Consider the following 27,684-nt stretch of genomic DNA (forward strand, 5'->3'; position numbering starts at 1 on the left):
GTCTTCCGTTGCCGCCTCCTACAGAGATGTGCACATCCCTTCAGGTCTCTGCAGCATGCTTTATGCTCCCACATTTCCTTTCCCCCTTCCTGTTCCACAGTACCTAGTGCAGTGTGTTAATTACAGGAAGGTAATATTATAAACTTACTGAGGTTGGAGACTACCAGACAGTCATCTGTGAGTCACCTTTGACACAGTACATGGTAAACATTTATTGAATTATATTCTTCCCCACTGGAGGAAATTCCTTCAACAAAAATTTGTGTAGAGAGCTGGGGCCCTGTGTATACAGTGCTGTCTTCAAAGTTAGCAAACAGCAAGGGGAACAGATTTGAACAAGTGGTTACATTGTAACTGATCAGCCACATCACAGGCAAGTGGAGGCTGCGGTCCTGGGTGTGGGAGTGGCTACAGGCCCTGTTAGGTGAATCCCGACTGTGTCCTGGGGAGTGTCCCCTTGGAACTGGGTCCTGATGGATACTTACTAGATGTTCTCCAGGAAACGAGACTTTCACACAGCCATGGGAAGGAAGCTGCCATGTTGGTAAAAGGCCTGGTGGTTTTCTGTAAGTACCTGGCCAAGTGGGAAGCAAGGTCGTACCGTGGAATCTGGGCTTGATCCTATAGGTAGGGAGGGGGAGGTTGAAGGTTTTTGAACAAGGGAGTGATGGTCACGTTTGTGTTTTAAATAATTAGCTATTGACAACAATAGTAGTTAGTGATTGCCATGTGGAGGATTGTAACTTTAGATTGTAAACTTTTATATGCTTTTCTGTATTTTTATGTTTACTTTAATGAGTGTATCTTCTAGTTATTTTATTTTTTATTTTTCTTATTTTTGAGACTGAGTTTCGCTCTTGTTGCCCAGGCTGGAGTGTGGTGGTGCTATCTCAACTCACTGCAACCTCCACCTCCCAGGTTCAGGCGATTCTCCTGCCTCAGCCTCCCGAGTAGCTGGATTACAGGCATGCGCCACCGCGCCGAGCTAATTTTTGTATTTTTAGTAGAGACGAGGCTTCGCCATGTTGGCCAGGTTGGTCTCCTGACCTCAGGTGATCCACCCACCTTGGCCTCCCAAAGTGCTGGGATTACAGGCATGACCCACCGTGCCCAGCCATCTTCTGGTTATTTTAAATGTCACCCTCTACCCTAGTAGAGGATAGACCTGAGACAAGGTAGCCCATTTGAAGGGTGTGGAGGGGAGAATGAGTTTAGTTGTGCTGGCTTGAATTTTAAAGCTTATTATCTTATCTGCTGCATTAATTAGATCAAGGCCACCATTCTGGGCTGGAATTTAAATTCACTCCGACTTGATGATAAAAAAGAAATCAGTGTTACACAGTGTCCCCTTTCTGAAATAATGCCACAGTTAGTACAACGCATTTTTCCAAACTTTTAATGGACACAAGGGGGCAGCCTTGCTGTTCTTTCTGCCTGAAGGCTGACGACCTGTTCCTGGCGACTAACCATGTGCTCCTCTTCTGAATGCCATGGACTTATAACAACACTCAAGAAAATGCCAGCATTCCTTTTAAATAAAATCTTAAAATGCTTTTCATGTGTTCATAGTCATTCTCGGCCTACACTGGCGTTTCCAAGAGCCTTTCACTAGGGAGGAAAGGAACCAACTTCTTGGGATAACTATAAAAATGACTTTCTGTCTTAGGCATAGAGAAGGAGACGTGCCAGAAGATGGAAGAAGACGGGTCCACTGTGCTTGTAAGTTCCTGAATGTGGAGGGCTGGGTGGGGCTCAGATTTCTTTCAGTATTTGTTTTGAAGCCCATGTGAATTTGTTAAATTCTGGTCAGTGTTAGGTGACGAGGATAAAATGTAAATAAGACAGTTTCTTCACTTGAGGAACACGTAGTCTCTGCGGTGTTCTGTAGAGTAGCCCTAGCTGCAGGTAGCTTGAGCACACTTGAACTGTAGCTACTCAGAAAAAGGAGAAGCATAAATGTCTCAACTTTTTATATTAACTACATGTTGAGATGATAATATTTCGGATGTATTGGGTTAACTAAGGTTTTTATTATTATTGTTGTTATTATTATTTGAGACAGTCTCACTGTTCCCCAGGCTGGAATACAGTGGTGCGATCTTGGCTAACTGCAACCTCCACCTCCTGGGCTCAAGTGATCCTTCCACCACAGCCTCCCAAGTAGCTGGAACTAGAGGTGCGTGCCACCACACCCAGCTAATTTTTGTATTTTTTGTAGAAATGGGGTCTTGCCGTGTTGCCTAGCTGGTCTCAACCTCCTGGGCTCAAGCGATCTGCCCACCTTGGCCTCCCAAAGTATTGGGATTACAGGCATGAGCGTCCGCACCTGGCTGGTTTACTCAGTTCTTTTTTTTTTTTTTTTTTTTTGAGACCAGCCTTCACTCTTGTCGCCCAGGCTGGAGTACAGTGACGCAATCTCGTCTCACTGCAGCCTCCGCCTACTGGGTTCAAACAGTTCTCCCTCAACCTCCTGAGTAGCTAGGATTACAGGCATGCGCCACCACGCATGGCTAATTTTTGTATTATTAGTAGAGACGGGGTTTTACCATGTCGGGCAGGCTGGTCTCAAACTCCTGACCTCAGGTGATCCACCCGTGTTGGCCTCCTGAAGTGCTGGGATTACAGGCATGAGCCACTGCGCCCGGCCCGTTTACTCAGTTCTTAAACTTTTAACTTCCTGATTCCCAACTGATTCATCCATAAAATGAGTAGCACCCATCTGCCTCATCAAAATGGTTGTAAGGATAAGATAAAATGATAACGTGAAAGATTTAAGCTGTAAAGTGCTAGAATACACTAGTGGTGTGCTAGAATACACTGTTGTATTAGAATACACTGGTGTGGTGTTGATAGGAAACACGTGGAAAAAAGTGAAAAAGAAGAGAGTGAAAAGAAAAATGGCAAACTGTCTCTGAAGGCAGCTGGTGAGGAACATATCATATGCTGTGACCTTTTAAAAGCAACTCCATTTGAACTTCCCAACATAAATTAACTCCTACTTCCTTAGAACACTGAATAAACATTGTATAAAGAAATTTCACCATGCAAAACATTGAATGAAAAAATCATCTATTTAATCCAGCATTCACTTTTTAAGTTTCTCCGTGTTGCTGTGAAGTTCATTCCTATGCGGTCTTGTGCCCAGCAGTAGGTGGTGGCTGGACTGAGGCCAGAGTACAATCAGTGGTGGGAGTCAGTCTCTCCTTGCTTTTCAGCTGTTGTTCCACAGCATTTTTCATATAAGAAATTAACTTTTCTTTTTAAGTTTTAAATTTTTTAAAAGGTGAGTTCATTTGACTTTTTCGGGCATGTCTGTGTTAAGAGTACGGCAGGGGCTGGTACTGCTCGGTTGTGATCGAGGACAAATGAGCACAGTCAGCACACTGCCACAGATTAGTGGTGCGAATTCTCCTGCTGCGAGGACACAGCCACGGGAATCTGTGGCATCTGTGCTCACTGTAAATTTGCAACCAGGAGTACATTGAGTTCTGTTGTCTACTGGTCTTCATTGGTCCTCAATTGTGAACGTTTTGAGGGACTGGGAGAAGCATTGGCAAACATGAAATGAAGCCCTTTTGGAAGGATATGATTGATTGATTTAGCATCTTCATTAAAGACATACTAGATGGCCCAGGCCTAAAAGAGATCTTCTGGCCAATTCTCTGTGATGATAGGTTCTATAACAAGCTTGTCCAGCTTGCTTAATTTTGTTGTTGTTGTTGTTGTTCTGATTGGTTTTGTTTTAGGCTTTTAGCAGCCTGAAGCCATGGTTTTTAGTTTCTGTCTCTAGTGATAAGCGGAAAAGAGGGATGAGGAAGGGGCTTTACTGCCCCAACCAGAAACAGAAACTAAACCCATGACTGCATTCTCTTCCTTAGACACCGCTGTGAGATGTTCTGCACTTTTTGAGAAGCAACCTAAAGGACTAAGGACTATAAAAAGTTAAATCCTAGGAGACTGGAAAAGATGGCTAAAGTAGGCAAGGGCATACATTCCTGCTCTTACACCTGTAAGAATTGTTGCATTTTGAGTAGTGAGGCTTATAAATGTGGCCAGGCAGAGAGGAGAGTGACTGGGGAGAGTCGGCAGGCTGAAGAGCCCACTCACCTGGAGACATCAAACACCATCTAAGGTTTGATCTCCCACCTCCTGCTCAGGATGCTGCCTCTTCTGGACCCCACATGTGTTAGCATTGAGTTGTTAAGCAGACAGACTGAATTCTTTTACCCCCTTAACAAATGAATGAGATGCTGAACTCTGTAATAGACGTTGATGTTTTCCTGGCTATGAAGATTTTTAGGGGGCTTATTTCCCAAATTCTCACGAACCTGGTAGCCATGGAAAGCACCGAGCGTCTGTTTCCTAAAGTTGACTCAACCTCGTGGCTTAAACTAAGAACTCACAAGAGACTGACCCATGAAATGTTATTAATTTAGCATCGGAAGTGTAACAGTGAGGTGAATCAAGTCTCAACCTGACCTCCTGTATTACCTCCCTTTAAGCAAGTAACAGTTTCTTGATAAGAAACAAGGCACAGGAAGTTAATGAGATGATTCAGATGTCCAGATGTGTATCAGCTATCTGCTGCTGTATAACACATTACTCCAACACTTAAAGCAAGTGTTTATTATCTCATTGTTTCTGTGGGTCAGGAATCTTGGGCAGCTTTGCTGGGTGCTTCTGACTCAGGGTCTATTGCAGGCTGCAGTCAAGGTGTTGACCCAGGCTGCAGTCATATCCAGGCTTGACTTTTAGGGAGGATCTGGGAGGATCTGCTTCCAAGCTCACTCACGTGGTTGTTAGCTAGTCTTGGGTCCCCACTGGCTGTCGGCAGAGACATCGGCTCCTTGCCACATGGGCCTTTCCCTGTAGCTTCTCAAAACATAGAAGTCAGTTTGTTCAGAACCTAACCTCAGAAGTGATATCCATGACATTTGCCATATTCTAACGAGTCACTAGGTCCAGCCTACACTTGAAGAGATTACAGAGGGAGAGCATTAGTACTGGAGGTAGGGGTTATTGGGGGGCATTTTAGAGGCTGCCCACTGCAAGTGCCTTCTGGTTCTAGTGGTAGATCTATCCCAAAAGAGAAAAGAGAGGTTTTGTGGGGACCTTGGACTTCTGTTGGCATGGTGGGCTGCCCTCCCCCAAATGCTGCTGGAACATGGGCACTGCCGGCTTGTGGCTTTTGTATTTTGCTTTTCTGTGGCTTGAGACAGGTTTCTGTTTTGGGCCCATGGCTGAGATCTGTGAAGCCGCATGCTAAAATTCTGTTTCTGAGCGTTTTCTAGAGAGAGGGTAAAACTATATAATGACTCTGAAAAATTTAAAAGCCACTGGTCTACGTTCACCTTGAACTTTCTGTTTAGTGTTGATTCACACAAGATGTAACTGATTGATTATAATCAATAACTAATTGATTAGTTATCCCACATTTAAGATTAAGATTATTCCAGGTCATTTTGGCATTTTGGATGTTCCCAAAGTATTAGATGACTCGTTTATATAAAAAGTTTACTTCCATAGGTGGGAGGAATAGCCGCCAAAAACGTCTTTTAGGAAGGAAAATAGTAGTACAAAGTCCGTGTTCTCATGAAAAAAAAAAAAGTTTGCCAGTGTTTTGCTGTGGAACCTGAGTTTATGACAGAAGCGAGCAAGCACCTCAGAGAGTGAAGTGCTGCCAGAAGGGAGTGGAAGGCTTAGTAGCAAGGAGGAATCAACGCACAGGCACGGACCTTGACTTAAGTATGGCCGTTTTGCATATGGGCAACCGTGGCACACACCCAGCAGGCGGGGTTACCGCAGGAGGTCTCCGCAGAGCAGTGGAAGTTCAGGATGATCCTGAATCGTCCGGGTGAAAGGGTGGGGGTGAGAGTTCAAAGAGTTCAAATATTTTTGCTATTTCTGCCTCCTTAGGCCTGAAAGTTAGTATTTTAGAAACATTTCCATCTGCAGTGGCTAAATAAAAATACATACAAAGCATCGATATGTAACAGGAGCAGCTGTCACTTGTTTTTGTTTTTTCTTTTTTAAAAAAAGAAAATTCCATTTACATGGAGCTTATCTCCAGAAACTTAATCATGGGTGTGTTTCTCTGTCATCCGTGTGGTTCTTTGGTGGCTGACCACTATTAATAAGCACACTTTCTCCCTTTTAGATCAGACTAAAATTTCTCTAGGTTATCTTTTCAACAGAAGCTAAGACCACTCTGAGAGTCATTATAACAGTTTTTCTTTAGTTAGTTCCATAATTAGATTTGATTTGCTCCCCCCCGCCCACTGACTTTTCTTTAAACATGGTTTTAAAGGGTGTGATCAATTTAATAATGAGGAAGTTGTTGAAGGATGTCTGGGGTTAAGAAGCTGAAAGCTGATGTATTCAATGTAATCCCTTTCCCCACAGGGGCTGCTGGAGTCCTCTGCAGAGAAGGCTGCTGTGTCAGTGTCCTGTGGAGGTGAGAGCCCCCTGGATGGGATCTGCCTCAGCGAATCAGACAAGACAGCCGTGCTCACCTTAATAAGAGAAGAGGTAAAAGTTCTCCTATTTGGTCTGCTTATCACTCTATTTCTTTGTAAGGCCCATGTACCAGCAGGTAGATTGCATCTCTGCTGGCTCAAGTTATCCCAGGCTGGAAGTTCTTATTACCTGCAGCTTGTTTAGGTCGTAAAAAGGGCCCCCTATGGCAATGGTGCTGGAGTCCTGACATTCTGGTCTCCAGGGTAAAATGTTGACAATCTGAAATATTCTTAAGAATTTTGTACCCTTCTTTATCTTTCAGTCCTGACATTTAAAATATCTAATTTTGCCAGCTTTGCTCACATGTGTAACAAAATCAGTGCTTTTATTTTACGGAGGATATATGCTCATGCCTAAACATTTGTAATTTTTTTGCAGTAATACACAGTTGTTTCCTACTTTCATTCATTCTTTAAACAGTTCAACTCTCCGATTCCTGTATTGTGTTTCTTTAACAGCCTTTGTTCAAAATAGAACACTGCTAGGCCTTTCCTGGTTATCTGAAAAATATGAAAGACAATGTTGTGTACCATTGATCAGTTACCCACCCTCTCCTGTCCTGTTTCTATGCTGTATTTTGTGTGTTTGGTTTGTGTGTTTCTTGACAATTCCACCTGTTCTTAAAGGACTGTGTGGTAATTTTATTTTTGTAGTTTTTAGTTATATAGTTTTTTTTAGTTTTAATTTTTATAGTATGCTGAAAGTGGTTAAGCACCTCAGCTGTAGGTCTTTTACAGCTTTATAAAATAGCATCAAGTTGGTAATGAGGGATGTCAGCTAGTCCTGTTTTCTAAACTTGGGAGCAGTGGTAAGAAGACCCACCAAAATCTTTTTTTTTTTTGAGACAAAATCTTGGCACAGTAGCTCACACCTGTAATCTCAGCGCTTTGGGAGGCCAAGGCAGACAGATCACCTGAGTTCGGGAATTCGAGACTAGACTGACCAATATGGAGAAACCGTGTCTCTACTAAAAAAAATATGAAATTAGCTGGGCGTGGTGTAGTACATGCCTGTAATCCCAGCTACTCGGGAGGCTGAGGCAGGAGAATCGCTTGAACCCGGGAGACAGAGGTGGTGGTGAGCCGAGATTGCGCCATTGCACTCCAACCTGGGCAACAAGAGTGAAACTCCATCTCAGAAAAATAAAAATAAAATAAAAGACAAGATCTCACTCTGTCACCCGGGTTGGAGTACAGTGGCACTATTATAGCTCATTGCATCCTCGAACTCCTAGGGTCGAGCGATCCTCCTGCCTCAGCCGCCTGAGTAGCTGGGACTGCAAGCATGCGCCACTGTGCCTGGCCAAAATCTTGTAAATGAGAAAAATGACTTGATCTTTTTCCTGGGTGTTAAACTATGAGATCACCACCTAATGGATCAAAGTAAAGAGATGCCTGATTACCTGAAGCACACAGGATGCATCCTTCTATGTTCTTGAGATCCTAATAAATATAACGAAACTACCAATTAGGAAGAGAGAGGCACGGCCAGGGAAGTACAGTAAGCGCCATGGCTGCCCGTGCAAGCCCTGTCCAGGGCAAATGGAGTTTGAGGCAATTAATTTAGAGTATTTCCTTCCAGTTAGCAAGAGCATCCCAAATATGAGCCTAGGTTCCAGGCTAACTAGCAAGACTCTACCGATGGTGACGGGTGCTATAGCTAGATGTAGCCAGCTCATCTGAGCCGCCTCCTTCTGACTCCGTTTTTATGAAGCTGTCAGAAATCTCTATAGAATGATAATGTGTTACTCATGCCAACTTCCAATGCTCTGATTTTGTGGCAGTTTCATTCTCTGGTGGCCTGGCATCAACCGCGATTACATGGCCTTAGAGTGAGTACCTGCCAGTCAGATGGCTCTGTTCTTGGTGTCTGTCCCAGTCAGGGCCTGGCCCTGCAGAGCTGAGAGCTAGACCCTGGGCCAAGGTAAAGTTCACAGACGCTGTAAATACCACTTGGAATTTCTGGGAGATGTTCTACTCATCTTTATTCCCGTGTTTACATCCCAGCATCCTGTGTGGCTTAGAGTACACTTTTCCAAATGTTTACAAACATGAAATATTGAGGTTTATATTTCTAATATAGATTGAGTATCTTGGGTTAGACGTGGTTGTGTGCTATTTCAGTTCCCAGTCTCAAATGCAAATTGTAATAGATTGGGTAAAACTAAGCTTTATTATACTTTAGATAATCACTAAAGAGATTGAAGCAAATGAATGGAAGAAGAAATATGAAGAGACCCGGCAAGAAGTTTTGGAGATGAGGTTAGACTGGAGGTTTGGGGAGGGGCTGGATACTTTTATGCACTGTTAGATTTGATACAGATGAAGTGATGACAGTGTTTGCTTGCCACAGAACCAAGTGTTGAGAGCTTGAAGGCTTTGCTGTTTGCATCTTGCTTTGTGATTGAGAATGTTATTTCAGGAGTTACTGCTAACCAGTTATTATATTCAAATACTGTAGTTTATCTTGTGTTGTCCAGAGCATAACATGTAAACAGAACCCACATAATTCTTATCTTCTTAGAAGAACTGACAGAAATTTGTATCAAAATATCCATTTAGAATACAGAAAAATAAGACTTATCCAATGATAGAGACATTGGAATTCATAATACTACCTTTTTTTTTTTTTTTTTTTTTTTTTTTTTGAGGCAGGGCCTCACTCTGTCATCCAGGCTGGAGTGCAGTGGTGTGATCATGGCTCACTGCAGCCTCAACCTCTTGGAATCAACTGATCCTCTCACCTCTGCCTCCCAAGTAGCTGGGACCACAGGCATGCGCCACCATGCCTGTGTAATTTTTTTTTAGAGATGAGGTCTCACTCTGTTGCCCAGGCTGGTTTCTAACTCCTGAGCTCAAGCAATGCACCTGCCTCAGCCTCCCAAAGTGCTGGGATTACAGGCATGAGCCACGGCACCTGGTCCGTAATACTTTTAAAAAATTAATTATGCATGAGAGTTTCAAATTACGTAACCACCAAATAGATGGTAGAAAGCTTGTTAACAAGAAACAAAATTGATTGACTTGAAATTAAAATCTTTTTATTTTTCCTCACTTTTAGAAAAGAGAGTTATGAGCCATGAAATGACTAAAGATGAAATCAAAGTAGAGAAGAAAAAAAGGCATAAATAATTCACACACTGTGTGGTCAACACTTGAATGATTAAAAAACATTTTAAATATATCCCTCTAATTTGTTGCTCTTGTATTATTTGTCTTTTAAGCATTTCCTGGGTGTAAGGCCCTTTGCTGGGCTTGATGGAAAGGAAGGGACATTCCTGCTCTGAGAGAGTGGTAGCCATACATAATAACCAACTTGGATATGACGTCAAAAGTAATGGGGGCACCACTATGGAGGGCAGGGGAGGACGTGATGTGGCTCACAGAGCACCCAGCACTGGACTGGGTCAGAAGGACATTGTCACTCTTCACTAGAAGAAAGGTTAACCCAAGAGGATGATCTTTAAAGTCTTCGAATAAGTGAAATACTTTTGGAATTAGGTCACAAAATAAAACTTGTAACTGAATCAGAGGTAGTGTCTGAAAGGGTGGATTGAGGTCAGGAAAGCCTAAGGTCAGATCGCATCTCTCAGGAAGAGCCCAGAAGAATATCTTTAACTTAGTTTGTAAAAGATTGACTCGTCTAAGCAAAATGAATCTATTTCCTTGTGTTATTCAAATAGGTGCAAAGAGAAAGGGAAGGCAGTTGTTTCTATAAGTAAAATGTAAGTTTGACTAAACATAAAATCTTAACAGAAGATTTTCTGTTAAGATTTTAACAGAAGATTTTTTTCTTAACCTTTTTTGAACCTTAAGAAACCTTATATAATGTAAAAAAAAAAAAAAGAGAGAGAGAGAGATAACAAGAGCCCCAAAGCAGATAAATGGATTACATAAATTGGTGGTATACGTTAATGTGCTTAATTGTTTGGGGCAGCATTTCTCCAACTTTCATTGTCTGAAAATCCTCCTCTGGTAATAAGTTCTTTTTTTCTCATTTAGGAAAATTGTAGCTGAATATGAAAAGACTATTGCTCAAATGATTGGTAAGGAGAACATTTTGTTTTTCGAGGGTATGAGCCATAGGATCTGTCTTAGTCTGTTCAGCCTGGTATAACAAAATACTGTAAGCTAGGTAGCTTATAAACAACAAACATTTTTCATAGCTCTGGAGACAGGAAAGTTCAAGGTGCCCACAGATGAGATGTCTGGGGAGGGCCCATTCCTCATAGAAGGGGCTGGCTAGCTCTCTGGAGTCTCTTTTATAAGGACACTAATCCTGACATGATCGCCTCCCAAATTCCCTTCCATGCCCACTCTCACCCTGAACATACTCACACACTGGGAATTAGGTTTCAATACATAATTCCCAGGGGTAGCATAAACCATAGCCGGATGCCTGAATGATTTTCAGACCATGTCACAAACTTTTATTTGTCTGTCACTTAGATACAGTTGTCTCATTATTCGTGGGAGGTATGTTCTGTAAAGTTGCTGCAAACACTGAATTAGTGAATACTAAGCACTGCTCCTGGCCAGGCGTGGTGGCTCACACCTGTAATCCCAGCACTTTGGGAGGCCGAGATGGGTGGATCACCTGAGGTTGAGAGTTCGAAACCAGCCTGACCAACATGGAGAAACCCCATCTCTACTAATAATACAAAATTAGCTGGACGTGGTGGCGCATGCCTGTAATCCCAGCTACTCGGGAGGCTGAGGCAGGAGAATCACTTGAACCTGGGAGGCGGAGGTTGTGGTGAGCAGAGATCGTGCCATTGCACTCCAGCCTGGGCAACAAGAGCAAAACTCCATGTCAAAAAATAAGTAAATAAACACTGCTCCTAGGGGAAAGACAGAGTTAGATTCCTGCATCTGGCCACAACATTTTCATTGACTGATCGGTATATAACCTTGTCTTATGTGTGTTCCTGTTTAAAGATACCTTATTTAATATATATGGTTGATTCATTAACATTGAGGTCACAGTGGGCGGCACTTTGGCTCATATCTGAACACAGCTTCTGTAATGTATGTATTTTAAGGAGCCTCACTGTCTTCTTGTGCTTAGTATCACTAGACAGCACTGTAGCACTGCCCTTGGAGGCCACTCAGAACAGTGAGGTCTCCAGCAAAAGAACACAAATGCAACAAACGTGGCCCAAATAGACCACAAGAAGAACACTTGTTTATGGAATGAATCAAGAAGGCAGAGTATTGCTTTGTTCACTGTCAGCTGAGAGCGTGCATATCAGGTGACTAACGCATTTTTGCCACTCTGCACACATCCACAAATGACTATTGTAAGTCCAGGAGGATAGATTTGAGGATGACAAATTTTAGCAAGTAGGCGAATTGGGAAATATGTACTTGGTGAATAATGAGGGTCAACTGTAGTTAGGTTCATTTTAGAGGATGGCAGGCCTTGAATTCTGTGACTGTTGGTGGCCTGGTCACATCACTAACACCCGCTGGGAGCATCCTGTATTTTGGTGCAGGGTTCTTACTCTAGTGCAGGTTGTAATTTCTCTGCATCAGACCCAGTGGTGCCTTTACAAAACAACAAAATTGAGCCTCCTGCATTGAATTTAGAGTCTCTTCTCATCCATATCGTAAGGATCGACTCCCTAAACCAAAGTCTGGCCTTTCTCCACTAAATTACCGAAATGATACTTTCTACTGTCCACATCACCTAATACCTTCCCAGCTCCGGGCCTTACCACAGCTGTTCTTCTCTATAGAATATTCTCCTCCCAGGTAGCTGTATGGTTCACACCCTTGTTTCTGTCCGGTCTCTGCTCAAATCTCTCCTCTGAGAGCGGGTACTTTCTGTACAGTAACAGCCCCCTCCTCACCCCCATTCCCCCTTACCCTGCCTTGTTTTTTCCCCATCGCTTGTCACCACACATCTCCCCTGACTAGAATGTAAGCCGTGAGAGCAGGAACTTGGTCACATCCCCGGCTGTATCCCTATCACTGAGAACACTGCTTGGCTTCTAGGGAGTCTCTATTTGTTGAATAAATATGTCGTTCGTTTTGACTTGTGATTCCCAGAAGATGAACAAAGGACAAGTATGACCTCTCAGAAAAGCTTCCAGCAACTGACCATGGAGAAGGAACAGGCCCTGGCCGACCTTAACTCTGTGGAAAGGTCCCTTTCTGATCTCTTCAGGAGATACGAGAACCTGAAAGGCGTTCTGGAAGGGTTCAAGAAGGTAGAGTGTTTTTTCCCTCTGTTCCGGGTGTATTTCCAATAGTGTATTTCCTTGGTAACTGGTCATCAAATACATATGCCAGAGGTTGTGGGTATCCTTCTAAATAGGAGCTCAGGACCTACTGGCCTTGTATCCTCTATTCCAGTGAAGCTGGATTTTTCCACATTTTTCCTTCTTTGGTTGTTCAGGCATCTGGCCCAATGGGTGGCCATGTCTTGGCCATTCCTCTCCTGTGTCAAGCCAATAAACCCCAGGCTGTGGCGTAGACTGCAAGAACTATTAATTGAACCCTCAGACCTCAGGTGAATTCTAGAAATGTTCTTTCTGATAATTCACCATTTCAGTTTTAGTAAAAGGGATTAGAAGGAATTCCATGTCACTGAAAAATTCAAGCTGCATATTCTAGAAGAATTAAGTATAATATTTCAAATTTAGATATAAATGGGCCTGTTGATTTAATTTAGCTTTACCATATCAACCAGACACAATTATAGCAAGGAAATGTCTTTATTTTCATATTAAAATAAAAATGAAACTGGCCAGTTTATCAAATATGGAAGTCAAATTGCCATTCAGTTTTGAATAACTGCCTTCCTAAAGTAGGCATATTGGTATAACTGACCCTTACTGTATGATATTGAAAATTAACACATGAAGACATTATGTAGAATTTCCTCAATGAGAATTACATGTGGCTATTTCAAATTACTGCAGAGTATGAATAAAAGGCAGATATCTGAGTTAATTCGATTTTTCCATTCTTTAAAAAATGAAAACTCTGATACATGGTAGATTAGAAGAAACAAAATGACCTGTTTAGTTTCAATTTTTGCTTTGGAACAGAATGAAGAAGCCTTGAAGAAATGTGCTCAGGATTACTTAGCCAGAGTTAAACAAGAGGAGCAGCGATACCAGGCCCTGAAAATCCACGCAGAAGAAAAACTGGACAAGTAAGAACTTGTAAATTTTGAATTTCACTCTTCATGATGTTGTGGGAAGATTGACAATGAGGAAAAAAAGATTCACTGTTTTGCAACTCCAGGTTGTATTTGTATGTGTTTATTTCACTTTTTAAACCCCTTTCCCATTGTTAAAACGTTAAAAAGTAAGAAAAAGTATATCTGCTCCTGCCTCCTTCCACTGGGTTCCCATCTTTCTCTATGCCAGGTAATCACTGTTGTTAGTTTCTGTTTTTTCTTCCTATTAAAATTTTTTTCTCGTTTTTTATATGATTATAGCATACTTCGCTGTTTTTGCTTAGCAATGTAATTTTGAGAATCTTTCCCTGTCAGTGCAAGAAGAGCTTCCTCTTTTTTTTTCTAATGGTATTCCATTGTTGGAATGTATCATTTATTTAACAGTCCTCTCCTGTTAGCCATTAAAGTTAATTCAAATGTCTTGCTGCCACAGACAGTGCTGTAGCAAGTGACCTGGTAGGTGATCGTTTTGCATGCCTGTGAGTTATCTTTATGATCTGTATGTTAGAAAAGGAATTGCTAGACCAAAGCATATATGAATTTATAATTATAAGTGTTGTTAGATTGGCCCCATTAGACTTTTATCATTTTATAGCCTTATATAATACATGAGAGCATCTCTTTTTTCTGCAGCTATGCCAACAGATCAACGTTTTTATTTTCTGCAAATCAAATAGGTGAAAATGATATTTCAACATAGGTATTTGTTTTTGGCAAGCAACAGAGCATTCATTTATTTATTTTTTTATTTTTATTTTTATTTTTTTGAGACGGAGTTTCGCTCTGTCACCCAGGCTGGAGTGGAGCAGTGTGATCTAGGCTCACTGCAACCTCCGTCTCCCGGGTTCAAGCAATTCTGCCTCAGCCTCCCAAGTAGCTGGGATTACAGGCACACGCCACCACACCCAGCTAATTTTTTGTATTTTTAGTAGAGACAGGGTTTCACCATGTTGGCCAGGCTGGCGTGGAACTCCTGACCTCAAGTGATCCGCCTGCCTCAGCTTCCCAAAGTGCTGGGATTACAGGTGTGAGCCACTGCGCCCAGCCCCAGAGCATTTATTTTAATGTAATTTTGATTTGCATTTATCTTATGAATGAAATTGAATATATTTCAGCATTCATTTATTAATATATTTGCTTTACTATGAATTACTCTATTCTTTGCCCATTTTCCTATTGTCAGTTTATATATTTTATATATTAGGGACACCAGCCCTTTGTGATAAGAATTTTGAATAATTTTTCAAGTTTATCATTTGTCTTTTGCCTCTGCCTGTGGTGTTTTTTGATATTCAGAAATTTACTTTTATGTGCTGAAATGTATTAGTCATTTCTTTTACAGCGTCTGGATTCCTTGTCATAGTAACAAGTATCTTCCCCATGCTGGATAGAAAATATTCTACCATGTTTTACTTACACATTTTGGCTTAGTTTTTTTAATCCTTAAATCTAATGCATTTGGAGTTTATCCTGGGGAGTGTTATCCAACTTGATTTTTTGTTTTTTTTGGGACAGAGTCTCACTCTGTTACCCATGCTGGAGTGCAGTGGCACAATGTCAGCTCACTGCAACCTCCACCTCCTGGGTTCAAGCGATTCTTCTGCTTCAGCCTTCCGAGGAGCTGGAATTGCAGGCACCCGCCACCATGCCCAGCTAATTTTTGTATTTTTAGTAGAGACGGGGTTTTGCCATGTTGGGCAGGCTGGTCTCGAACTTCTGACCTCAAGTGATCCACCCACCTTGGTCTCCCCAAGTGCAGGGGTTACAGGCATGAACCACTGCGCCTGGCCTCCAACTTGACTTTTTAACTAAAAGGTAATACATACTTCTACATTTTGATGCCTAAATTTCTATTTGTAGAAACAGAAGTTCCCCTGCCCCCTTCCCACTCCCATAGTACTGTATTAGGTTTCTTGTGTATTCTTCTCCATAGGTTATACAGATCCCTCTATGTATTATACATAGGTTTATTGTATATCCCTCTAGTCTTTTCTTTGTGTCTGTATAAATACTATGATTTTGAACTATAAAAAATATTTACAATATTGGAATCACATTAGACAAATTTCCTTTTTCCCTCAATAGCATATCGCGGCCATTTTTTCATGTCAGAACATACAGCTGAATCTCATTCTTTTTATTAGGTCGTGGAACTCTAGCGTTTCTTTATTGATGGGCACTTAGACAGTTACAAACTTTCTTCCATTGAAGGTAACACTACAGCGAACGTCCTGTGCACTCATCATTGTGCCAGGTGGAAGTATTTCTGTGAATACATAACTGAAAGTGGGATTGCTGCGTCGGAGGGCGTGTACACTTTAAGTTGTCCTGGTGACTACCGCATTGCCTGCCACAGGGCAGCGCCAGTTTCCAACCGCCCATTGGCACATCAGCCTGCCTGTCTCCTTGTATCTTGGCCCACACAGGACTATCCTTGTTAATTTTTGCCAATTCAATCAATTTTCAAAGCTTATCATTTTAATTTACATGCCTCTGATTACTAATGAGGCTTTAGCATCCTTTCATCAGTTTACTGGCTGTTCATCAACTGACATTTATGGTTTTTAAGAATGTCTTTCACTTCTCATTAATAAACTCATTCCCTGTAGGCCTGTGTCTCACAGATGTCAGTGGTTAGTATCCCGACTCTAGCTGTGATTGTCTCCAAAATTATCCAGTCTGCTTTTGTACTGGGCTATAAAAAAAAAAAAAATCTAAGACTGTTGTAGAAACCATTTGCTGTGAGATACAAATTTTGAAGTTGTAAATTGAATTTTTATAAATTAAAATGGGATTATTTAGGTCACCGATTTTTGTGTTTTCTTTTATCATGCAGTCAATTCTTTGGGAGCTGTGCCTCCCAGATGTCAGTGGTTAGTATCCTGGCTTTGACTAGTGGCTAATCATGTGCTTTTTGTCTCTTTATTCCACCCAAACACCATAAACAGAGCCAATGAGGAGATTGCGCAGGTTCGAACAAAAGCAAAGGCTGAGAGTGCAGCTCTCCATGCTGGACTCCGGAAAGAGCAGATGAAGGTGGAGTCCCTGGAAAGGGCCCTACAGCAGAAGGTACAGAAAGGGGCCTGATCTGGGTGGCCACAGAGACGTTTGGTTTTCCTCCTCAGCAGTGACTCGCTTATGACAGATCTGGGTGAAAGAGGCCTTGGCTTTCTGCTCAGACACTTCAGTCCATCTCCTTTCTGAACTGATCCAGGTGGAAACAAACAAGTCAAACCATTAAATTTACAAGCACATCATGCGGAAATCATCCGTAGGCAGGGTGCAGAGAGGAAGTTGCATTTTAACTGAAGTTCAGAACACCTTCCTAGTTGGGGTCTTGAGACTGCCTTTCTTTCTTTCTTTTTGTTTTTATGCAATATATTAATATGAAGCCATCTCCCCCTTCATTGCTTTAGATCAGTGGTTTGCAGTTGGGGGCAGTTTTGCCCTCCAGGGGGTGTTAGGTGTTAGGTAATGTGTGGAGATATATTTGTTTGGTTGTCACCACTGGGAGATGCTATTGGTATAAAGTGCAGGAGGCCAGGGATGCTGTTAAACATTCTGCAATGCACAGGACAGCCCCTGACAACACACTTATCCATCCTAAAACATCAGCAGTGCTGCTTTGAGAAACTGCTATAGATCAGTGAAAACCAGGACTAGCAACAATCCCTGTTTCTCACTAAGCAATTTTTAGCTTTCCATTTTTATATGTCTCCGGTGTATTTTCCTTACTGCGTTTCCAATTATGTACTCATACCTGTGCCATCCATTCATCAAGAGCAGGAGTTTTTATCACAGGGTCTGATAGCCCCTAGAATGGTGCTCCATAGGAGATTCAGACTCCAGCATCCCTGGAGATGCTAATGGATTGAGTGAGACCCAGATACTTATGTTTTTGACAAGTACCCCAGATAATTCCTCTGATAACAGGAGAATTGGGGAACTAAGAGATTCATGGACGAGTTTCAGAGGGCTGGTGACTGTCTTCACCCTTTACTCAATTTAAGCATGATTTTATGAGTACATTGTTTTTGAGATGTGTAGCCTTTTTTTCTTTAAAGCATCTCTGATGTAGAAAAGTTAAAAATCACTGAATTGGGATGTCTAGGGTAGGCTATATCCAGACTTGGGACTAGTTAACTCTATTTGCCTTTATTTCAGAATACAAAGTGGCCTGCGTAATTGTGTCTTTTGTCTTTCAGAACCAAGAAATTGAAGAACTGACAAAAATCTGTGATGAGCTGATTGCAAAGCTGGGAAAGGCTGACTGAGACTCCCCCTGTTAGCTCAACAGATCTGCATTTGGCTGCTTCTCTTGTGACCACAGTTATCTTGCCTTATCCAGGAATAATCGCCCCTTTGCAGAGAAAAAAAAAAAAACTTAAAAAAAGCACATGTCTACTGCTGCCTGTCCCGCTTTGCTGCCAATGCAACAGCCCTGGAAGAAACCCTAGAGGGTTGCGTAGTCTAGAAAGGAGTGTGACCTGACAGTGCTGGAGCCTTCCAGTTCCCCATATGAAGGTTCCATTAGGCTGCTGAGTTTGGGTTTGTGATTTCTTTATGTTTAGTTTGTTTTAAAGTCATCTTTACTTTCCCAAATGTGTTAAAATTTGTAGCTCCTCTTTGGGGTCTTCTACACCACCTGTCTGATTTTTTTTTGTGATCTATTTAATCTTTTAATTTTTTAATATCAGTGGTTTTATTTAAGGAGACAATTTGGCCTATTGTTACTTCCAGTTTATAATCAAGAAGGGGCTCTGGGTCCCCTTTTATTACACACACTCTCACACACATACATGTATATTTATAGATGCTGCTACTCTTTTCCCTGAAGCATAGTCAAGTAAGAATTTGTCTACAGAAGGACATATTTCCTTCGATGTGAGACCCTATTTTGAAATAGAGTCCTGACTCAGAACACCAACTTAAGAATTTGGGGGATTAAAGATATGAAGACCACAGTCTTGGATTTTCATGTCTGCAGAAGACTATTTGCCATGACATTTTGTTGCCCTGGTATTTGGACACTCCTCAGCTTTAATGGGTGTGGCCCCTTTAGGGTTAGTCCTCAGACTGATGGTAGTGTCTGCTTTCTGCATGAACGGCAATATGGGAGGCCCTCCAAGCCAGGGTTTGGCAAATCTGCCCTAGAGTCATTTACTCTCCTCTGCCTCCATTTGTTGATACAAAGTCAACATTTAGTCTTCATTATCTTTTTTTTTTTTTTTTTGAGACAGAGTTTTGATCTATTTTAAATATGTGAAGAAAATCTACTTGTAAAAGGCTCAGATCTTAATTAAAAGGTAGTACCTTACAATTATAAGGCGAAGAAATGTTTTTTTCCCATTGTTCTTCAGATGTTGAAAAGAAAGCAAAAATTACCTTCTAACTTAAGACAGAATTTTTAACAAAATGAGCAGTAAAAGTCACGTGAACCACTCCAAAAATCAGTGCATTTTGCATATTTTTAAACAAAGACAGCTTGAATACTGAGAAGAGGAGTGCAAGGAGAAGGTCTGTACTAACAAAGCCAAATTCCTCAAGCTCTTACTGGACTCAGTTCAGAGTGGTGGGCCATTAACCCCAACATGGAATTTTTCCATATAAATCTCAATGAATTCCTTTTCATTTGAATAGGCAAACCCAAATCCATGCAAGTGTTTTAAAGCACTCTCCTCTTAATCTTACACCCTGAAAGTCTTCATGGTGATATGCACTATATTCAGTATATATATGTTTTCCTATTTCTCTTGTAAAACTATTGCATGATCCAACTTCAGCAATGAATTGTGCCTAGTGGAGAACCTCTATAGATCTTAAAAAATGAATTTTTCTTTAGCAGTGTGTTACTCACATGGGTGCAATCTTTAGCCCCAGGGAGGTCAATAATGTCTTTTAAAGCCAGAAGTCACATTTTACCAATATGCATTTATCATAATTGGTGCTTAGGCTGTATTTTCAAGCCTATTGTCTTAACATTTTGTATAAAAAAGAACAACAGAAATTATCTGTCGTTTGAGAAGTGGCTTGACAATCATTTGAGCTTTGAAAGCAGTCGCTTGTGGTGTAATATGAATGCTGTCCTAGTGGTCATAGTACCAAGGGCATGTGTCTCCCCTTGGTCTAACTGATTTCCTCTTTAGTCCTCTACTGCTAAAGAAGTTAATTTTGCATTTTGCAGAAACGTTGATTGCTAAATCTTTTTGCTGCTGTGTTTTGGTGTTTTCATGTTTACTTGTTTTATATTGATCTGTTTTAAGTATGAAAGGCTTATAGTGGCCTCCACTGTAAATCTGTAGTCATCTTTTTAAGCTTATTGTGTTTAAGAAAGTAGCTATGTGTTAAACAGAGGTAACGGCAGTCCTTCCCTAGCACACTGGTGGAAGAGACCCCTTAAGAACCTGACCCCAGTGAATGAAGCTGATGCACAGGGAGACAGGGAGCACCAGAGTACCCTCGTTAAGTGATACTTGCCCTGGCCTCTTAGCCATGACCATTACAAGGAAATATCCCCCATTCTAACTTAACAGATGCCGCCTCTCCAAAGAGAATTAAAATGTAGCTTGTACAGATCAAGAGAATATACTGGGCAGAATGAAGTATGTTTGTTTATTTTTCTTTAAAATAAAAAAGGGTTTTGGAACTCCGGAGAGTAAGAATATAGTATAGAGTTTGCCTCAACACGTGTGAGGGCCAAATAACATGCTAGCTAGGCAATAATAAACCCTGTTACAGAAGAGAAAAAGGGCCGGGCACAGTGGCTTATTCCCGTAATCCCAACACTGCGGAAGGCCGAGGCAGGAGGTTCGCCTGAGGCCAGGAGTTTGAGACCTACCTAGGCAACATGGCGAAACCTTGTCTCTACCAAAAATATAAAAATTAGCTGGGCATGGTGGCACGTGCCTGTGGTCCCAGCTACTTGGGAGGCTGAGGTGGGAGGATCACTTGAGCATGGGAGGTCAAGGCTGCAGTGAACCATGATCATGCCACTGCACTCCATCTTGGGTGACAGCAAGATCTTGTCTCAAAAAAACAACAAGAAAAAAAAAAAAAAAAAAACGAAAAAACAAACCAGAAGTGAAAAAGGAAAGTAGAAGGCAGCTGTTGGCCTAGATGGTGGTTTGGGAATATTAGGTGATCCTGTTGAGATTCTGGATCCAGAGCAATTTCTTTAGCTTTTGACTTTGCCAAAGTGTAGATAGCCTTTATCCAGCAGTATTTTAATTGGGGAATGCAACATGAGGCCGACTGAACAATTTCCCCCGTGGCTGCCCGGATAGTCACAGTCAAGGTTAGAGGAGTCTCCTTCCAGCCAGTGACCTACCCAAACCTTTTGTTCTATAAAACTGCTCTGGAAATACCGGGAAGCCCAGTTTCTCACGTGGTTTCTAACTTCTTCGACTCAGCCCAAATTAGGAAGTACAGAAGCACATGATGTTGAAAAACCTAGGATTTGGCAGCCTTCCAGAATGGTATGGAATCTGAGGGAAGATTTATGTTTCGTTTTGGAGGATAGCTCAAGTTGAATTTTCTTTCTAGCCAGTTACCCTTTCAACCTACCCATACTTTGTACAGCTCTCACACAAATACTTAGATATTTATTAGACAGCCCTGAATTCGTTCTAATTATAAACAGGGAGAGTAAACCGCCCCCAAATGTTCCTGGGCTGGGTAAAAGCAGCTGGAGTGAAGCACTCCTTTTCCATAAAGGTAACAAAGGGTTCAGTGGTTACTCTAAGCTCAAAAGGGTTTTTTAAGAGCAAGCATTGGTTAAGTCTGTGTATACTGATTGGAAGTGATTCAGCACATTCTTTTTTAGTGGAGTAAAATTTCTGAAGCCCCCTTTTAACTTCCTTTTGGTTTTTCATTGTAACTGGTAGCCATCTCATGAACTGTCTCTGACTGTTGTCTCTGCCGTCATGTGATTGTGAGCTTGCTCTCTGACTTGCATTTCTGACTTTATCCTGTTGTTGGGAAGATAGAAACTAGGTTTTGAAAGATTACATGATTCAAGTGAGGGATTTTAAAGTAAAGGTGTGTATATTCTGAAGAATCTAAAAGATAACAGATTATTATTATTTGCTTATGAAAGAACAATATAGTCTGGGAATCCCAGAATGTCAAGCCAAAGGTCTAAGAAGTCTTATCTTCTTCAAATATTTTAATAAAGAAGTATTTCAAGGAGATATCTGCCCAGAAAGGTTTGACTGGCCTCCAGATTCCAGTTATTTTTAAAAAGCAATTTACCACTAAATCCTTGAGTCTCCATAGAGTAACAGTAAAGAAACTAATATAACGGACTCTCCTCTCAAAGGATCTCCTCTGGAAGAGAGTATCAGCGGCAGCATTCTCCAGGGAAGACCCATCCCCTAGTGCCAGAGCTTGCATCCTGGAGACTAAAGATTGCACTTTTCGTAGTTTTTCGTCCAAATGCAATCCCATTTCTGTGCCTCTTAGCATGCAGTTAGATTTGGACAAACAAGATTCCTAAGGAATGACTTTATTAACTATAATATGGTTACAGCTATTATATAAATATATATATTCTGGTTATAGTTCTAATATGGAGATGTTGCGTGCAATGCTGGCCTGTGGCAGTCTGTGTAATGCTTTAACTTGTATGGAGGAGGCCAGACTCAGAGCTGAGATGTGGCCTGAACCTTCCCTGTATCGATCCTTTAATTTAGAACTCTCAAGATGCCACTTTCTCCCCCTCTGCCTTTTAGTGGTATCTGAAATATACTCAAAACAGTAATTTCCTGGTCACATCATTAACTGCTAATTCTATATTTATAAAGAATTTTCAGATAGACATATACAAATCTGAACTCAAACCATCCCCAGTCCAGATACAGGGCAGCGTGTAGGTGACCACACCAGAGCCTCAGCCTTGGTCCTTCTCAGCCATCGGGATAGGAACCAGGCATTTCTTTTAAATCTCAGAGGTAGCAGTAAACTTTTCAGTATTGCTGTTAGCAAGTGTGTGTTTGCCAATAGATATCCATTATACTAATGTGCCAAGTAAATGTTCATTGCACATCTGCTTCCACTGTGTCCCCACGGGTGCCATGAAGTGTGTGAGGAACCCCTCATCTGGAGGGATGAGCGCTGCATTGACTACTGCTATCAGGATTGTGTTGTGTGGAATATTCATCTACATAAATTTTATATGCACAGTAATTTCCCTTTTTATATGTCAAGTAACTATTTGTAAAAGTTATACTCACAAATTATTATAATGATTACTAATATATTTTTTCCATGTTTCATTGCCTGAATAAAAACTGTTTACCACTGTTAGATTTGGGAGTGTGTGTGTGTGTGTGTGGTGTTGGTACTTTTCCTGGTTATAAGTTATCCCTGAATGTGAAAATTTGTGGCAGCCCTACTTTTATGAGCCCCATATTTCAACCTAAAAATAGGAAAGATCACATTTTCTCTACACTCATTTTATGCATGTGGTTGGGTGTGTAACTAAAAACAAAACAAACTTTGGAATTCGGATACTGCCATGTAGACGTCGTGCCTTTGCATCTGTGCAAACAAAGTTTTTAGCTGGGTGCTTCTTGGTTTTGCTTAGAGACTGGTTGTCTGCCCTGGCATTTTTCAAGTCACCCCAAGCTTTCTGACTCGAAGGACCTGGGGTAAGGCAGAACTATGTAAATAGTGCAGAGCAAAGAGTTGCTGTGTTTTGTTTCTTCTAGGTTCAATGCAGTACCAGGAATAACTTTTTAAATACTAGCTAAGCCAGCTGTCCGCTTTAAAGGGATAGGAGATGGGGCAGGAAATTTTGTGGGTTGTGTTACAGGAAAAGACAAATTAAGAGGATAGTTAAGGCTTCGTTTTACAACTAGCTGGAGATCCACTTAGGAAAATCAGAGAACTATCACTTTTCTTGCTGTTTGCCACATCTTCAGACAGTGCAGCCTCTACAGTCCTCAAAAGGCATATTTCTCACTCCTGCGCTCCTGAATCACCAGGAGAGAATCTTCTAAAAGTCTGTGATGGAGATTGCCATTTGCAGAATGTGAAACACAGTAGAAATCTGTTTCTGAGAATTACTGAGAAGAATAAGGTGGAAATTAACCTTGTTACTCTCTTACAGGATTGTATTCTTAGATAATTTAAGACCACCAATGTTTTTCATACTTTTACAAATAGGGGATCATGGGGCCTGCTTCATGGAATTTGTTACAGATGAAAATGAATATATGTGAACTTGGTCATGACACAAAATGACTTTCTTGCTGTGGCCAATGGTGAAAGCATGAAAAACCCTGATCTAGCCAACTGAAGTCCTTTCACAATGGAAACAGGCCCAGTGGGAGAAACAATGAAGCCAAGATCCCAAGGCTTGTTTGTCAGTAAACGTTGTTGCCCTCGCTCAAATGAGGGAAAAAAAAATTAATTGCCACTTAGTTCTTTTCAAGCTCTTGAAATCCAAGTCCTAGGTTTGGGTAGTATTTATATCATTTTCCAAGTTTGTAGGCACTTAAGGACCAATGAAAGCCAAATACCTTTTTCTCAACATTAATTCATTCACTCATTTATTTGCAGAGTTTAAAGTGAAACACGAAAAGTTTGAGGGACAGTTAGCCAAAGAAATTGTTTTTACGTTTTATTGAAACAGCATTTAAATATAAATAATAGGGTAATGAAAATGATTCTTCCCGAGAAGAAAGCCATCCCTAGGTTACATTTCTTGATTTTTTTTTTTTTGGGAGTCAAGGACATTTATTTCACATTCACACAGCTGTACATTTCTATAAAGAATGTGGGGCTGAAATATTTACAGTCATCTCTTGCCCATGCCCAGGCTGCCTCTCCCTCCTGGCACCCCGTGCCTGGAGACAGCCTGCAGACACAGATGTGCAAACCCAGCTTGGCCTTTCCTGACCACTCCCTGATGCTCAGGCAGAGCAGCCAGTGGTCCCTGGGACTCCACGAGCCTCGCCCACTCCGTCCTCTGATGCCGAAGGCGCGGCAGGCCACAGGGAATTCGCTGCTCCACTGCAGTGACAGAGGCTGTAGCAGGCAGCAGCCCACACTTGAGGGCCCTGGGCAGTAGCTGCCAGCTTGGGAATGCAGAAGGAAGCAGGGAGGCTGCCACTCGCTCCGGCTGCCCCCCAATTTACATTTCTTGAAAGAAAAAATGTAGTTGTGAGTTGTTGGTTGGTTATTATCTAAGTGAGTTATTGCCTGAGAGTGGAGAGATAGTGGTGCTTACGATCTATGAGATAAATCTAACCCGAACAGGCCTGTATTTTCTGCTGGTTTTTTTTTTTTTTTTTTTTTTTTTTTGAGACGGAGTCTCACTCTGCTGCCCAGGCTGAAGTGCAGTGGCATGATTTCAGCTCAGTACAACCTTCACCTCCCAGGTTCAAGTGATTCTCCTGCCGAGCCTCCCAAGTAACTAGGATTATAGGCGCATGCCACTATGCCCTGCTAATTTTTGTATTTTAGCAGAAACGGGGTTTCACTATGTTGGCCAGGCTAGTCTCAAACTCCTAACTTCAGGTGATCCACCCGCCTCGGCCTCCCAAATTGCTGGGATTACAGGCGTGAGCCACCGCACCCAGCCCTATTTTCTGCATTTCTGAGAATTAACAAAATGTGCCAAGTTAAGATGTGCAAACTCCTAATCACAAACATTCAACTGTGAGACATTATATAGACCAAGAAGACTTTTGTTTCAGACATCAAAAATGACGGCACAATTAGCTAATTGGGTGCATTCAGGCATAATCACAATATTTTACTAAAATATTAAGGAGTCCAGACAGCGTCTCTTGGATGTGCGATGATGAACGTACCTTCTATTTCACTGTAAGACTGGCACTCTAATTTGTCTTTTATGTAGTCCGTACTTTTCCAGATACATGTTTTTTTCTTTCTCCCTTTCAGTTGACTTGTATAACTCATGAATTTTCAGCACAAATGCCATGTGTAAAATGTGATTCAGTTAAGCATGGTGATTCACGCCTGTAATCCCGGCACTCTGGGAGGCTGAGGAGGGTGGTGGATTGCTTGAGCTCAGGATTTTGAGACCAGCCTCTAACATGGCAAAAACCTGTCTCTACAAAACACACAAAAATTAGCCGGGCATGGTGGTGCACACCTGTAGTCCCAGCTACTGGGGAGGCTGAGGTGGGAGGATTGCCTGAGCCAGAGGTCGAGGCTCCAGTGAGCCGTGATTGCACTCCTGCACTCCAGCACTCCAGCCTGGGTGCCAGAGCAAGACCCTATCTCAAAAAAAATTTCTTTTACATTAAAAATTTTTTAAATAAGCAAAATATGATTTTACTTCCTACGTCAACTTTCAGTGCAAATGAGTATGAGTGGTCACAGGAGGGTTCCATTCCCAAAGGTTTATTCTCTGTAGGGCCATGTCTTTCAAACTGCAGGTCAAAACCCATTTTAGAGGTTATGAATTAGAACAGAAGAGTGAATGCTTGTTGTAAAAGCAAATAGTGAAGGTGTAAGTGCTGTTTCATGAGATTTTATTACACTTACATGATACATATAGGTAATGAGTTGTAATTTTAAACGTCTTGGTTTGGGGGCCTAAAAGTTAAAAAAAGCAAGTTTGAAAAAGCTTAAAAGCCACTAATTTTAGGTCATGGGGAGACAAGAGTTTTTGGATCAGTCAAGGATTTTATGGGAGTAAAAACAATGATTGCAATCTCCATTTGTTAAAAGTAAGCTACAGAGTTAAAACATTTAGTAACCCACAACCACAGTTTATGGCAACTTGAAGAAGAAATCAAAACTTCAGGACGGGAACGTGAAGCTGTGTTCAGAAAACACGACCTAAAAGTTCCTTTCTAATCCTCAATTGAGATGGAAAGAAGAAAAGAGAACGTTGGAACGGGAGTACATAAAGAATAAAAACCTGTAGACCTAACAAGCCCTCTAGAAAATAACGTCTACTAAAAAATAAGAATAAACGTAAAATTCTTCCTTCCCTCTGCCGTCCCCAACATAAACTCATCCTCCTTGAGGCAGCAGAGGGCGGGCTACTCAGGTTCAGAGACACATTTCTGTTTTGCTGCCACTGCCAAAGACTAACTCGACTCTCAACTGAAAAAATGAAACCGCCTCTGTTAGAAGTAAGAATTCTCCTTGATTACAACTTCTTAGACTTAACTTTCTTTGCACAGTTCAATTCTAAATTACAATTGTTCCTATCAGCTGTAAACAATATCTTTCATTTAAATCTTAACTAGATGTTGGTGTCTGTTCTTCTGATGCCACACTTCAACTGAGTAACTGCAAGGCAATGAATACATATGTATGAAGTAAGTGACCAAGTCATGAGGTTCCACGTATTTTCAGAAATGGGATCAGATTTGAAGTTGAATGTGAGGGTTTGAGTTAAGGAAATAAGCTTAAGGAGACAAGATCATTCACCACAATGTCCACAGGCAGAAATCAGATACCAATCAGAGAAGGCCAGAGGTGTGATAAAATAGTTGGTTAATTGGGGCCTGGCACAGTTTCTTATGCCTGGAATCCCAGCACTTTGGGAGGCTAAAGCGGGCGGATCACAAGGTCAAGAGATTGAGACCATACTGGCCAACATGGTGGAACCCCGTCTCTACTAAAAAGACAAAAACTAGCCTGACGTGGTGGCACATGCCTGTAAACCCAGCTACTCGGGAGGCTGAGGCAGGAGAATCACTTGAACCCAGGAGGCTGAGGTTGCAGTGAGCCGAGATCGCCGCACTGCACTCCAGCCTGGTGACAGAGCAAGACTCCATCTCAAAAAAAAAATATATATATATATATATGTGTGTGTGTGTGTGTGTGTGTGTGTGTATATGTATATATAGTTGGTCAATTGGGATGTTTGTGGAAATTAATTTCTCTAAACATTTAAAAATTATTTTGGAATCATTTTAGATTTGCAGAGAAGTTGCAAAGGTTCTCTAAACTTTCCTTCCTTTCATGGCTAGCTCTCTACTTCCACCCTTTCCT

General features: G+C 41.5%; 1 protein-coding gene across 6 annotated transcripts in view; it reads left to right on the top strand.

Annotated features, from left to right (window-relative positions):
- TACC1 (transforming, acidic coiled-coil containing protein 1) overlaps positions 1–23,007 on the top strand; it is a 135,239-nt gene extending 112,232 nt beyond the window's left edge. For all 6 annotated transcript variants that reach the window (XM_011993339.1, XM_011993329.1, XM_011993320.1 and 3 more), the window contains 8 exons: positions 1,667–1,719; positions 6,403–6,528; positions 8,701–8,777; positions 10,518–10,561; positions 12,567–12,727; positions 13,571–13,677; positions 16,653–16,773; positions 17,910–23,007. In XM_011993339.1, the coding sequence (XP_011848729.1) occupies positions 1,667–1,719; positions 6,403–6,528; positions 8,701–8,777; positions 10,518–10,561; positions 12,567–12,727; positions 13,571–13,677; positions 16,653–16,773; positions 17,910–17,978 (758 nt within the window). In that variant the 3' untranslated portion in view covers positions 17,979–23,007. The remainder of the gene's footprint in view (positions 1–1,666; positions 1,720–6,402; positions 6,529–8,700; positions 8,778–10,517; positions 10,562–12,566; positions 12,728–13,570; positions 13,678–16,652; positions 16,774–17,909) is intronic.
- The last annotated feature ends 4,677 nt before the right edge of the window (positions 23,008–27,684 follow it).

Source organism: Mandrillus leucophaeus, unplaced genomic scaffold, assembly GCF_000951045.1.
Source record: "Mandrillus leucophaeus isolate KB7577 unplaced genomic scaffold, Mleu.le_1.0 Scaffold111, whole genome shotgun sequence".
Classification (NCBI taxonomy): domain Eukaryota; kingdom Metazoa; phylum Chordata; class Mammalia; order Primates; family Cercopithecidae; genus Mandrillus; species Mandrillus leucophaeus.